Below are 12,498 nucleotides of genomic sequence, written 5' to 3'. Positions count from 1 at the left end.
TAAAAGTAGCAAATATAGAGATCAACATTTTATAAGATCTAAAAAGCATATGGATGACCATATCACACTAGGCTGCTGTAGCAAGATGTTCATTATGTTTGCATGCACTGATCATTGAAGAGCTTTTCACTTATCATGGCCACATTCTCTTATTATTTAATCGCTTGTTCCACCATATCAGAGAGCAGTGCACAGAACATGTGACCAAGCTCAGTTAAGAACCACCTTAAAATAATACAGCTCTACATGAGTCATATCAGCTTTCCATCAAGTGTCAGGTGACATTATGGCTTTTTCACATTGTTCCCCTCAGACAATCAAACAATAAAAAAAAAACATAACCTAACCTTGTTTTCAGTTATCAATGTGTGGGCTTAACAGTGGGAAACATCAAGCTATGTTTTATGAAATAACTACAAGTGTGGGTGTACTGTCACCTTGTGGCAAAATTTCTCTTCATACTTAGTCTGCAGGTCTGTGGAATAAAAATAAATAAATATTATAAAGCACCATTTTTACCACAGCCTCTAAATATTTAGCCCAAATTCTTCCTTAAGTGTTGACTGAACTCTTCACCTCCTTCTTCACAAAAAAAAAAAAAACAGAGCCTTTCCAAAAACTACAATATTAATTTAAGGACAATATAACAGTAATTACACACCCTGACCTGAAATAATAAAATACTGATCCCTCACGCCATAAAATTTTAAAAATAAAGCACTTTGTTGTACAAATTTCATGATGCAGTACTATTCATGTTTTTTTAACAGGTAGTGCATGACATTTTGTTGTCTGATTTTATGTTTAGATGGTCCTTCCCATTGCCTGAATATCAGCCAGAAACCTCCTGTTCTGTGTTGGTGGGGTCTCTTCTGTACAGCAGCATGTATGCAGTTTCACGTCTGAAACACAGGTACATCGTTCAGCAAATTTAACAAACTAACACCGGACACACAGTGTCATATACTCAGTGTTTTGAGACATTCAATAGTTCCTACATTCCTCCATATGACTTCTGTACATCCTCCCAGCGAACCTGTGAGCATAAACAGAAAAATTTCATTCTACATTGAATGGCAATAATAGAATATTTCATCCAAATATTAATGAGAGAAAAACCAGTTTTCATTAAGACAGCTGCCTTAAACTCAGCAAATCCTAGGTCTTAATGTGCTAAGCTCCTCATACTCCACTAGAGGTTGAGTCTAATTATTTGCTTGTTTGGCTGTGGAGAATATCTTGTTTGTTAATGGAGACCAGTAACTGTTGCACTTGTACTCTAGTCAGCTAATTTGCTGGTATGTTAAATTCTAATGTTTAATGTGGCCAAAATTTTTGTTATCTGACCTGTCTTGTACAGCTGTCATCTGTATAGTACCAGGTCTCCTCCCCCCTGGGTCGTACATATGCTGTGTAATGTCCAAATCTGGCAGTCCCCATATGCACTATCACAGCAAACAGTATGTACTGGTGGTCAACCTAAGAGAGAACAGTCATCAGTTTTATGAAACTGTTTTAACACAATAAAAGTTATTGATATATATATATATATATATATATATATACTTAGATCCATGTGACAGGTCATGCTTTGGGAAAGCAGGAAGTGGGCTTACATTTTCTGATCCACCTGTTTTCTGATCAGGATTTAAAACGTCCCCAAAATTAATGACCTCAGGGAAATTCACTTCACAGTACAGTTTTCTTGTGTACCCATGGTCATTGCGGAACCTCTTTAGATGAACACATACAATCGGCGGCAGAGAGACGAGTCTGAGCCCCTGCAAACACAATAGATAAAAATGATTGACCAAGACAGAAATCTGCAAAATTCAAACTATTTTGACACACTTATAGTAAAATTAGATCTTTATACTCAAAGTTCACGTGGTCACATTTCATGGGAAATCTAGTCTACCTGGTTCAGTGATAACATGGATCAATTCATCTTTTTGCTTAGGAAACATATTTAGCTTCATGTCTGACTGGGGGAGGCACTAGCTATAATCTACAACAACCGACAGATGGCAGGTCAGCAGGTCTTCTGAAAACTCACTCTGAAATTTCATTTAAAAATTTATCATCGCTGCCCAAAATGTATTCAGCAGCATTGCAAAGTAACTTGGCTCTGGGGTTGGATCTGTTTTTGCTTCTTTTTTTTTTCATCCTTAAGTATTCTCAAGTATTTCTCACTCTGTGATAACCATGTCCAATCCTTCCCTCAGGCTCATACATCCAAGGATTTACCTGAGAGGATGGGGTCTTCTTTCCACATCTCTCACAGTAACAACTGTCACTGCCAGCTAATTCCTGGGGTTTGAAAAAGGACTGGATGCATGATTGCTGGGAGAAAGAGCATGTAAACACATTTGAATATTTATAAAACATGACTGCAAGTTACTTGCAACTGCCTTCAAATTGTGCATCCAAAACACAAAAGCCAAATAAGAAGTCAAAGAATTCAAAATGTCTCTCTACGTGCCAGGGAGTTTGTTTCCTCTCTTAGAGACAGAGGAATGCTTAATAAAAAGCTTGTCACGGTTTGTTGGTAGGTGCAGTCAGAACATGTCAGGCATCCCATGACTGTGACCTTGAACAGATCCCGGATCGCCTCAGCCTGGGAGGTCATTGAAAAAATATGAGCAATACATCTACTGTTTAAGACAAAACTAGGCCATTACAAAGACAAATTTATTCAACATTTTATCTTCATCTTTCATAAGCAGTTACAGAGGGTCAGTTACTGAGCTGATGGAAATGTCTGAATTTTTGTAAAAATCATGTCTGTAACTGTGCTAATGTTTGCTCTTAAAACACAGAATGCTGGTGTTACAACTATGCCATCCAGTGGCTATAAACAGATATCGGTTGAAGCATAATCATAACTACCTTTGACCCTCCACTGAATTTTATGTAACTCCTCTGTGAGCAAGTCAATATTTCCAACATTTGTATTATATCTTACCCGATCCCTGTCAGTCATCTGTTGCTGAATGAGGTTCAGGATGGAGAGGAAGACTTCATCAACATCATGCTGTTGACAACCTACAGTATAAGTGCTGTATTAAACACTTTTACACCTACTCATACACTAGGGTATTGATATTAGATCTCATTTTGTTTAACGTGTCCTTAACACATTGAGTCCAAAGCAGTGTAAGTATTGTGCAAGCTTAATTATGTTATATGTGTAATTACCAGTTTGTTCTTACATAGAATAGAGCCACATTGCCCAATAACACACTGGCAAAATTTACACTTCAAATGCATATGGTCATTATAAATTTTCAGTCATTTGTGACACCCCATGCTCTTCAAATGGGTACAATCTTTGGCTTTATACATTTGGATTTACAAATGACTAAAACTCATACAGCGGATGGAATTGTGGTCCAGACACATCAGGAAGTCTCGATGAGAGGCAGATGAGTTACTCCGCATAGCAAGCAGCACCTTTTTCAGTTGGACTGGAACATTGTTGTTCCTATCTTCCGTTTCAGACGGTTTCCACCTTAAGACACATCACTGACAGTTGTGAAAGCTGAACTCACTCTAAAAGTCTATACACAAGTCTCAAAACACAAGGCTGAGGGAATGACACCATGGTCAGATCAGCCATATTTACATTCAAATGATATCCCAATAGACTGTGATATCCCAAAAGACTATAACCCTACAACAACAATACCACCAGATAAGTACAGAAAGGTAGTCAATCTTACTTATCCAGCACATCTGCCAGTTCCCCTGTAGCACAGAGTGACTGTAGCAAGGCATTGGCACAACAAGAATTACCATAGTTCATTAGTCCTGTGACACCTGGGAGTAATAAAAATGAGCTTTAGAAATTTCAGTTTAAAAAAACAACAACTATGTTTTCAATGTGTAATCCACATCAAGCTCTAAAGACACTTGATGAATACTGAGAAAGCTGCTCTACGTATTACCTGCAAAAATTCAAGAGCATTGTAGAAACAGTTTACCTTGAATACTATTTAGACTGTGCCTTAAAACCGCTCCCATACTTTCACAGGCTGCTCCCACTTACAGGTATGGTAGTTTCTTGAATATATTAAAAGTTATTGAAATTACAGATTATTCGTGCAGTTTAAAGATCACAACTTATTCATCATATCCTCTCATTTACAGTGTAGTTAAACATAGGTTATGTATTTAAATGCAGAAAATCAAATGAATACATCGAAGCTCCAATAGCAGCAGTAGTAACAACAGCAACAGTAGTAAAATCTGCCTAAATATGTCTAAAAAATTATGTCTCTCATGAGCATTGCACAGCGACAAATATTGACAAAATAGGATAGCTGTACATTAATCGTCGCCTGACGTCAAACTTCTTGGCGGTTTTGTATCGAAATCTCACTTAGGTTCCATAATCGTACCTTTCAGAGGATCCGAAGTAAAGCGTCTGTCGATGTGTTGTGATATTTTCCGTGGTGATACGGACATACAAAAAACAACGCTTTCAGTTTCATTTCTCTGCTGAGCTGACGTCAACAAAACGAAACTTCCCGTGAAATTTACAATCTCGAGCATTGTGTGACATTATGAACTTTGCCTTTCAGAAGGTCGCGACAATACCTGAGTTTCGCTCTTCCAGCGTTGCAATGGCACAACCGACCCAGGTGAAACTGCTGTACTGTTTTTTGATTAAGTTACAATATATCGTCAATGTCAGCCTTTACTTCTAGCAGGCTAGGACGTGTAGATCCTTTCCTGCAAGAACGACCATATTGCCCATTTCGCTTTCACGTTTGCCAACACTTTGAACACATTAACTCCCCAGCCATCTAAGGTTAGGCAGCTAGTACTGGTTAATTCGGTAAAATGTTACTATTAATATATTATTATATTAACAATAATAGCTAATTTGCAAAATCTATTTAAGTTGCTCACATAAGTTGTACAGGTATTTTTTCGCTTGGTAATTAACTAAGGCAACAAGCTTGAGTTGAATTTTGTTGATCACTCAATAATTGTGATCCGACCTGCTCTCAAGAGAACTTCTTTTTGATAGGTGTATACATGTGTGGCTTAAACCATTTGATAGTGAAAAAGAGATCTGATACTTAAGACACTGACTTGTGTGACTTTGTATTTGTGGATATGTTTTACACATTTGAATGGTGCTTGCTGTTCACGAATCTTCATTCACATTTGTTACTCTGAAATCACATGTGTAAATAATGTTGATAATAAATTCGCTCCATATTTATTCTTCATATTTTTAAAATATGAACATTCACATTGACACATATTAATGATAACATTTACATTTGCCCTCATCTCTTCAAGTGATCCTTCATACAACTCAGACACCATCATGGACATGACATTTAGTTTTGACCACTAGCCTTATAGTAAGGGCCAAACATTGCATCCCAAATCTGTCTGAAGACCTGTAGAAGCCTGAAGATCCAAGGGAAAGATGAAGGTAGAGCTGTTGGGGGAAATATTAATATCAGTAAAAGGTATATTACACTTTTTAAGTAAATGATATCAGGAACAGTTAGTGAACATAGCAGAGAATGGAAAGGTAAAATCCTTAAGTGAAAGTCAAGCTTTAGCTCCAACTACACAGCAACTCAGCTCATCTTGGTCCTGAGGGATAACAGAACACTACACTCAGTGGTGTTGGATCAAAGGAAAGGCTGGAACAACATGGTCCAGTAGAGGGACCCTAAAGGACAAAGCTTCCATAACCTGGGTAGGCAGCAGTGAACTGTCCTCCAGGAATGTCATGGAGAACTGTCCATCAAAACCAGGTGTGGTCAATATAGATTTACTAGGAAAAAAATCTGCAGGTGTGTGGATTTCCAAAATAAAGTGTCTAATAATATTCCCCCTTGTACAACTTATTAACTTACATCTGAAAGGTATACTAACATCAAATGTGTGTCTACTGGTGGTCTGTATGTTTGATGTTGGTTTTTTATTAGGTCTGAACCATGCACTGGTCATCTCACCTGGATCCATTCGAACGATAAGCAGATAAAGAAGTAAAAATGCCAGTAGTGTCCTGCGAAGAGCACCCAATGACGCTCTGGCTCTAGCCACTGAGAGACCCCTGTAAAGTTGTCTTATCACAGCATTCATCCAATGGTTTGACGCACCTGCAAAATTCAAAAAATGAACTTCTCAATGGCTCTTGGAGAACTTGACACTTCAGCAGCATTTCCCACCATTTTATGAATACTACCAACAAGCAATGCACTTAAAAACAGCAAGGGATGCACCTTGTGGTGTGATCATGGTTGTGGTGACTCCAGAGTTGACCTCTAGGTTAGGGTTTACCGTCTGCCTCTGGTGGACGAATTGGCTCTGCACTATGTCCATAGCAACTTGCCTCTGGTCTTCAGTGAATGCTGTTTTTCCAACCTCACTCTCCAAAAGCTCTTGTGCCTCAGCTGTTCGACTCAGCGGTAGAAGCACATGAAGCAGATAGAGCTCAGCCACTGTACAAAACCCTGGTTGGTTCGTATTATTGGGACAGCATAGCCAAGCGCTAGCAACCCCCTGCATTGTGTCTTGCTGACCCACTTTACTATAGAGGAGTATGCTGTGAAAAGAATAAGAAAAGGCTTTGTTATAACCAAGAGAAACCTTTTTAGTGTTACTCTGCCCCAGATTACTGTGACAGACAGTGAACATTTTTTTGTTAGTTTGTACTGAGCTTACAGCTCAGCTGTAGAACATGAAAGTGCAGTTTAAGAGTGTAATTTCTTTACCACATTTGCATTATTTTGGCAGGTACTCTCTCGGCTTCATTGTAGTGCTTCAGGACCCATTCAAGTATCCCACACCAGTGGTTTACTTCAGCCAAAGCCTGAATCCCCACAATGCAAAATGCTGCCTTCAATTCTCCATGTCTGGAACTAAAAAAACATTATTCAGTTTGAATCTGCGTTTACGTATTTATGTGTTATGCAGCAGGATGTAGTTTATGAGTGAGGTTGTACATGTGACGCACCAACTTTCCTCTTGATCGCTAACACTGCATAAATTCTCCAGTCCTTTCTCGCACGTGTCAAATGCAGACCTGAAATCTTTCTTAACCATTAAATACTCAACAGCGGAGTCCAAAAGGCCAGAAAAATGTATCGAGGAGCATGACGGAGGGCTGTGAAGACGGACTGATCCAACGCTGCGAGTGCATAAAAGGGACGTTGAAGAGCTGCTCCTCATTGCAGCTAACTACTCTCTATTCAATGAACAAATCATGACACGTCTTAATTTGTATTGCTACCATTCAATAAGTACAGCAAACCGAGATGACTGAACGTCAAAATATAAACCAGTGTCGCCGCCTTGACGTCATCTGTTGCGGCTGCGTTCTTCTTCCGGTTGCTATATGTTTTCGGAGAAAAATCATAATAAAAGTCCAGATCCTGCTCCAGGAGAGTAGGAAACATTAACCGAGTCAACATCAACATCTAGAATTATCCATAAGGGAAAAAGCATGGTTATGAAGTCGTAGAGATGGGAAGGACACCAGACATTAACTCAGAATCCTGATTAGTGCGATGTATAATTTAACACTTTATTTCTACTGTAATTTCCATTGCCCAGTGGCAAGCACACAAAGTCATCTAGAGACAAAAAGGTAATTATACTGACCTAGTAGATGCATTTGAAAATCTAAATACATGTTAGATATGAAATGAATAATTAATCTTACTCACCATACATAAAAACTGTGATAAAAATCCCACAGTGGTGTGCTGTTTGTGAATGAGGATATGAAGGAGGCTGGGAGAGAGCATGACTGTAAATAATAATAAGAATACTGTTTAAGAAAAAAATCATCTCCTTATCACAACATTACAATCGATTGTTTTCTCGAGATAATAAATGAATTGTCTCATTATCACAATATCAGAATCACTTTTTTTCTTGTGATCAAGTTCAAATTCAAGTTCAAGTTTATTTAAAGCCCAATATCATTGTTTACAGTCTCAAAGGGCTTTACATGCCCACAGCATTACAACACCCAGAGCAGGATGGCACCCCCTGACTTAATCCTCATAGCTGGCAAGAAAAAACTCCTCAAAAATCCAGATGCTAGGGGAAAAATAGGAGAAATCTTGAGAAGGACTACAGAGGGAGGAGACCCCCTCTTGGCCAGCCAGGTGTGCAATAGGTGCCGGCCCAGTGGGCAAATTACAAACAACACAGTGATAACGACGATGTAGAGAGAGATGACAGGGAGGGAGGGAGGGAGGAAGGGGAGAACACCTAAGAAGAAAGTAGCCACATTCAAACCAGTCATTCATGCTCGAACAGATGAGACACAGCCATGCAGAAGATGAGAGAGGGAAGGAGAGCATTAGTGGAGCATCAGCACTTAACAAAACAAATAAGGAAAATAATTTTCTAGATGCATGAATGTTGCAAGACTAGTGGCTGTGGAGGGTGAAGGAGGAGCAGGGCCACGTGTGGGGAGCAGGGCCAGGGGGAGCAGGGCATGGAGACAAAGTCAGGGAAGGCGCCACACCCAGGCAGCAGGGCACAGCACATTTTTTTTTCTTTCATTACAAAATTCTTTCAGTCGCTAACCAACTCCTGAAACCTAATTATGGAAGCATATTTCTGAACATAGTTTAATTTAAAAACAATGTGCAGCAAACTTCAGTGCAAACTTCAATTTCTGCCTGTCTTAATCCCTAATGAAGTGATACTTCACATGTTCATCAGTCTCTACCACCATCGAATTTGATCCGTTTAAACATTTCTACGCTAAGGCAGATTTTTACAGTCTGGAGAAATCATTGTGAGCTGGTGAACAGACTTGTTATGTTGAACGAGACAACTAATTTGGGATCTTGGGAAAACAATTATTTGTTAAGTCATGATAACAAGATGATTGTATTGTGACATCAAGAAAACAAGAGAAAAACAATATTTTGCCTTCACGTGCTCTCTTGAATTCAACAGCATGTTTCCCCCCAAACAAAGGAGTCAGAAATCGAAACAAATATACCGCTTCCCCACAACCCAAAGCCTTTGAATACCATTCGCTAATTCTGCTCAGTTCAGTATAATGTGTTTTTTTAGCTTTATAGGTAAAGCCCACTACATGCTAAGTAACAAAACCATCAGTGAAAGTGACCATATGAATAAAGACTGGAAAGTTGTCCATTGTTTTATATGTCACCTGACATGTAACATATTAAATTAACTTATTAGCCAAAAAACACAGACTTGACTTTCAAGGAGTTGTGACAATAGATAACACAGAAGTTTTCAAAGATTTAATGGCACAATAAACCATAAACCAAGTGCAGCAGTCTTGAACTGCTCGATTTTGTTGAATGTAAGTAAGTGCAGATTATTTTTATATTTCAGTGAAAATCATCCAACATTTCCATCACTGAGCTTTACATCATTGTTTTTACATTTTATCTTCTTTTGTTTTTAAGATATTTTCATAAAAGGTACCTTGACTTCATTTCTTTTAACTATCAGTAATATGTGGCTCTGACTCTGTATTCCTCAGACCTTTTATACCAGAAAGGTTCCCCAACATTCTACCGGGGTATTTCACACCATTCTCTCACCACCTGGTTAACTTAGCTCAGTAGGCTACATACTTTTATTCAGTTACATAGCCCAAACACTGATAGCTTTTTGTGTGCGCTGTGTGTTCTTAGGTTTGCTGTTGATCTCTAATGGCATGACATGTTGGTTGCCTAATCTACAGATCTATCAATTGTATTTTTTTATAACCGTGTGTAATATGAATTCAGATAACGACATGTCACAAAGCTGTCTAAAATCCCTCTAACATCTCCATCTCCATATGGAAATGTCTAAATTTGCCATGCCCACTGACTAAATAATTTCTCATTTTAGCTCTAAAATATGACAAGACTAAAATGTGTTGGAAGTGATCTAGGCCGCATTTTAGTTTGAACAGAAGATTACAATTTGATTGATGCAGTAAACAGCAATATTTCTTATCTTTGGGTATGTGATAAATAATTTCCCAGTTTATGAAATGTGGCGATCCAGGTGCTAAGTTATCACGGAGTGTTGAGTTTGAAGAGTATTGTTGTACTTGTCACATTAATGCAATTATTTGATATATGTTAATATTGATGAAGAATTATCTTGAATAATTTCTAGGTCAATGTTTAGAGCGCTGAGCTATAAATAGTTGTTTTTTTTTTTCAGAATAATTGTAACTAGATTAAGATTCTCAAAAAAGGATATGGTGGTATCTAAGTGAAATTAATATTCAGAGTAATATTCACAGTGCCTCTCTGACAGCTGGTCACATACTGCAGCTGAATCAACATGACAAAAAAAATTCAAATTCTTCCAGTTTTTAATGGTTCGAAGAAATGACAACAAGTGAGTCCACTGCGTGATGAAAATAAACAGAGAAGCAGTGAAGTGAACACAGAGAGAGCCATCAGACTGTTCAGGACATGGCGGTTTGCTGTTAGTCTCCCGTCGCGTGACCCCATGCCGATAGCCTTCCATTTCTGTGTGAAACTTTTAAACCACAATGACATGCTGGACAAGAGAGCTCGTTTCAAAATCGGTAAGACTGGATGAGTTTTGCATAATTTGTTTTTCACTTTCATTTTTATGGAGTTGTCCCCCAAAGCCTAAACCTCCCTTCCTTACAAAAAAAACACAAAAAAACAAAAAAAAAAACCTTGTCTTGTATCTATGTTTGTCAAAGTATTCCAGGGGCACAATATGAAGGGGTACATTGACGCTCAGCCTTATTGTGATGTCTGCTTATGAGGTATTAGGAATCCGACTGATGCACTGATTGTAAGTCGCTTTGGCTAAAAGCGTCTGCCAAATGCTAAATTGTATATTGTTTTAAATTTTTATTTCTCAACTAATCAGCCAAGTTTTCCTTTTCATTCTGTACTCCCTTGTTTTTGAGAGAAACCATGTTACCACTACAGCTGTTTAAACAAGTGGGTTCTCTACTTGTCGATTCCTGTGTCATGCTGTGCACACTCTGACACAGTGACATGTCGACATGTACCCCCCCTCCCCCTCCACACACACAAAGTATGCTGCGGCACTGCTTAGACCCTTTAAACTGCTTTAATTGCTTGTGTTGACGAGGCTTGGGAAGACTGCTGGCTTTGTTCTGTGGTGGTACTGGATGGGTTTGTTACCATGGTTACTGATCTGATCTCCTAAAACCAGCAAGTGGGGGAAAACAAGCAAGAAAGTTCAGAGGACAGGACCATGTGCAAGTCTGAAGGATATACTGTTTTTCTGGCGGCTGGAAAACTCAGCATCTTTATTCGAACTTCGACCGAAAAGTTTTACCGGTGAGTAGGAGAAGTTATTAAAGCTAGCTTATCAATGATTCAGAGGAATTTTATTCCTATATTGCATCTTTCCAAGACATATGTTTTAGTGTGTTGTTGTGTGGCATTAAAGACCCATAGGCAGGATACATTCTTATGTCCATAATTGTGTGTTAGTTTTTCATTCATCCATTGAGCAGATACTTTTATCCAGGGTAACTTACAAAAGTGTGTACAGTTCAGTGGTAAAAAGGAAACATGCAATAAGTACCACTCTGAATACACTACTACTACTGCTACTGATAATAATAATAATAATAATAATAATAAAATTATTATTATTAATATAGGCTTTATTTGTATAGCAGTTTTTAAAAACAGTTTAAAAAGAGAAATCAGAGACACAGTAGAGACAAAGAGACCAAACAGACAAAGAACAAATGGACAAGAACATAATACTGTAAGTATGAAAAAAAGAAAAGCAATTTAAAATAGCACCTGGTTAAAAGCAATGTTAAACAAATATGTCTTGAGTTTCTTTTTGAAAGCACTAAAGTGTATCCACAGCTCCCATGTTTTCTGGGAGGAATTTCCACACTTTGGGGCCATAATAAGTAGAATCTGACTCTTCACTCCTCAGCCAGGTTTTGGAAATGATCAGCATATTGCTCCTGGGTGATCAGACAGATCTAGATGGAACAAATCTCACAAACATAGTACTAAGGTGGAGAGGAGCAAGACCATGAAGACATTTAAAAGCTAACTAAAGAATATTAAAATCAATTCTAAAGTTTACATGTAAACAGTGAGGAGATTTAAATGCAAGAGTTATATAGTATCTCATTTTGGTGTGTGTTCATTTTTGGGCAGCAGCATTTTGAATGTGTTGTAAACTCGTAACAATGCTCCTGGATAGGCCACATATAAGAACAACACAGGAGTAGTCCAATTTAGTTGACACAAATTCATGCGTGAGTTTCTCACTGTCGGCATTAGAAAGCATGTGACAGACCTCTACAGAGGTGATGGTATGGTGTTTTACAGATGTTACTGGTTTTACACCAGCACATCTTTCCCCTGTGCTTCATTTCCAATGACAAGAACCTCTATTTTATCTTTATTTAGTTGCAGAAAGTTCTGAATCATCCGCAGATTGATGCTATCTATGCGTTCAAGCAGAAAGCTGATAGACTTGTGG

The 12,498-nt window shown here is 38.2% G+C and overlaps 2 protein-coding genes across 2 annotated transcripts; both read right to left on the bottom strand.

Moving 5' to 3' along the window:
• Positions 1 to 694: 694 nt before the first annotated feature.
• Positions 695 to 4,035, bottom strand: usp18 (ubiquitin specific peptidase 18). The gene is made up of 10 exons (XM_030788383.1): positions 3,984 to 4,035; positions 3,723 to 3,819; positions 3,375 to 3,511; positions 2,966 to 3,045; positions 2,483 to 2,617; positions 2,248 to 2,343; positions 1,617 to 1,781; positions 1,348 to 1,479; positions 999 to 1,036; positions 695 to 902 (listed from the first exon to the last, which is right to left on the bottom strand). Exons 1-10 carry the CDS (start codon positions 4,021 to 4,023, stop codon positions 833 to 835), a joined length of 990 nt encoding a protein of 329 aa, XP_030644243.1. The 5' UTR covers positions 4,024 to 4,035; the 3' UTR covers positions 695 to 832.
• Positions 4,036 to 5,287: 1,252 nt separating this feature from the next.
• pex26 (peroxisomal biogenesis factor 26) lies at positions 5,288 to 7,306 on the bottom strand. Its single transcript, XM_030785353.1, has 5 exons — positions 6,989 to 7,306; positions 6,747 to 6,893; positions 6,255 to 6,577; positions 5,985 to 6,131; positions 5,288 to 5,458 (listed from the first exon to the last, which is right to left on the bottom strand). The coding sequence occupies exons 1-5, from the start codon at positions 7,201 to 7,203 to the stop codon at positions 5,355 to 5,357; spliced, it is 936 nt and encodes a 311-aa protein (XP_030641213.1). The 5' UTR covers positions 7,204 to 7,306; the 3' UTR covers positions 5,288 to 5,354.
• Between the last annotated feature and the right edge of the window lie 5,192 nt (positions 7,307 to 12,498).

The sequence above is a fragment of the Chanos chanos genome, chromosome 1 (genome assembly GCF_902362185.1).
Source record: "Chanos chanos chromosome 1, fChaCha1.1, whole genome shotgun sequence".
Taxonomy (NCBI): Eukaryota; Metazoa; Chordata; class Actinopteri; order Gonorynchiformes; family Chanidae; genus Chanos; species Chanos chanos.
This window is presented reverse-complemented; position numbering and strand designations above follow the sequence as displayed.

Coding starts and splice junctions, on each gene's coding strand:
- pex26 (XM_030785353.1), bottom strand. CDS start 7,203: ATGAGGAGCAGCTCTTCAACGTCCCTTTTATGCACTCGCAGCGTTGGA. Junction 6,132..6,254: donor AACCATGATCACACCACAAG/GTGCATCCCTTG, acceptor TGAATTTTGCAG/GTGCGTCAAACCATTGGATG. Junction 5,459..5,984: donor TATCGTTCGAATGGATCCAG/GTGAGATGACCA, acceptor TTCCCCCAACAG/CTCTACCTTCATCTTTCCCT.
- usp18 (XM_030788383.1), bottom strand. CDS start 4,023: ATGGGAGCGGTTTTAAGGCACAGTCTAAATAGTATTCAAG. Junction 2,344..2,482: donor GAGAGGAAACAAACTCCCTG/GCACGTAGAGAG, acceptor TCTTTCTCCCAG/CAATCATGCATCCAGTCCTT. Junction 1,037..1,347: donor ATGACAGCTGTACAAGACAG/GTCAGATAACAA, acceptor TTATGCTCACAG/GTTCGCTGGGAGGATGTACA.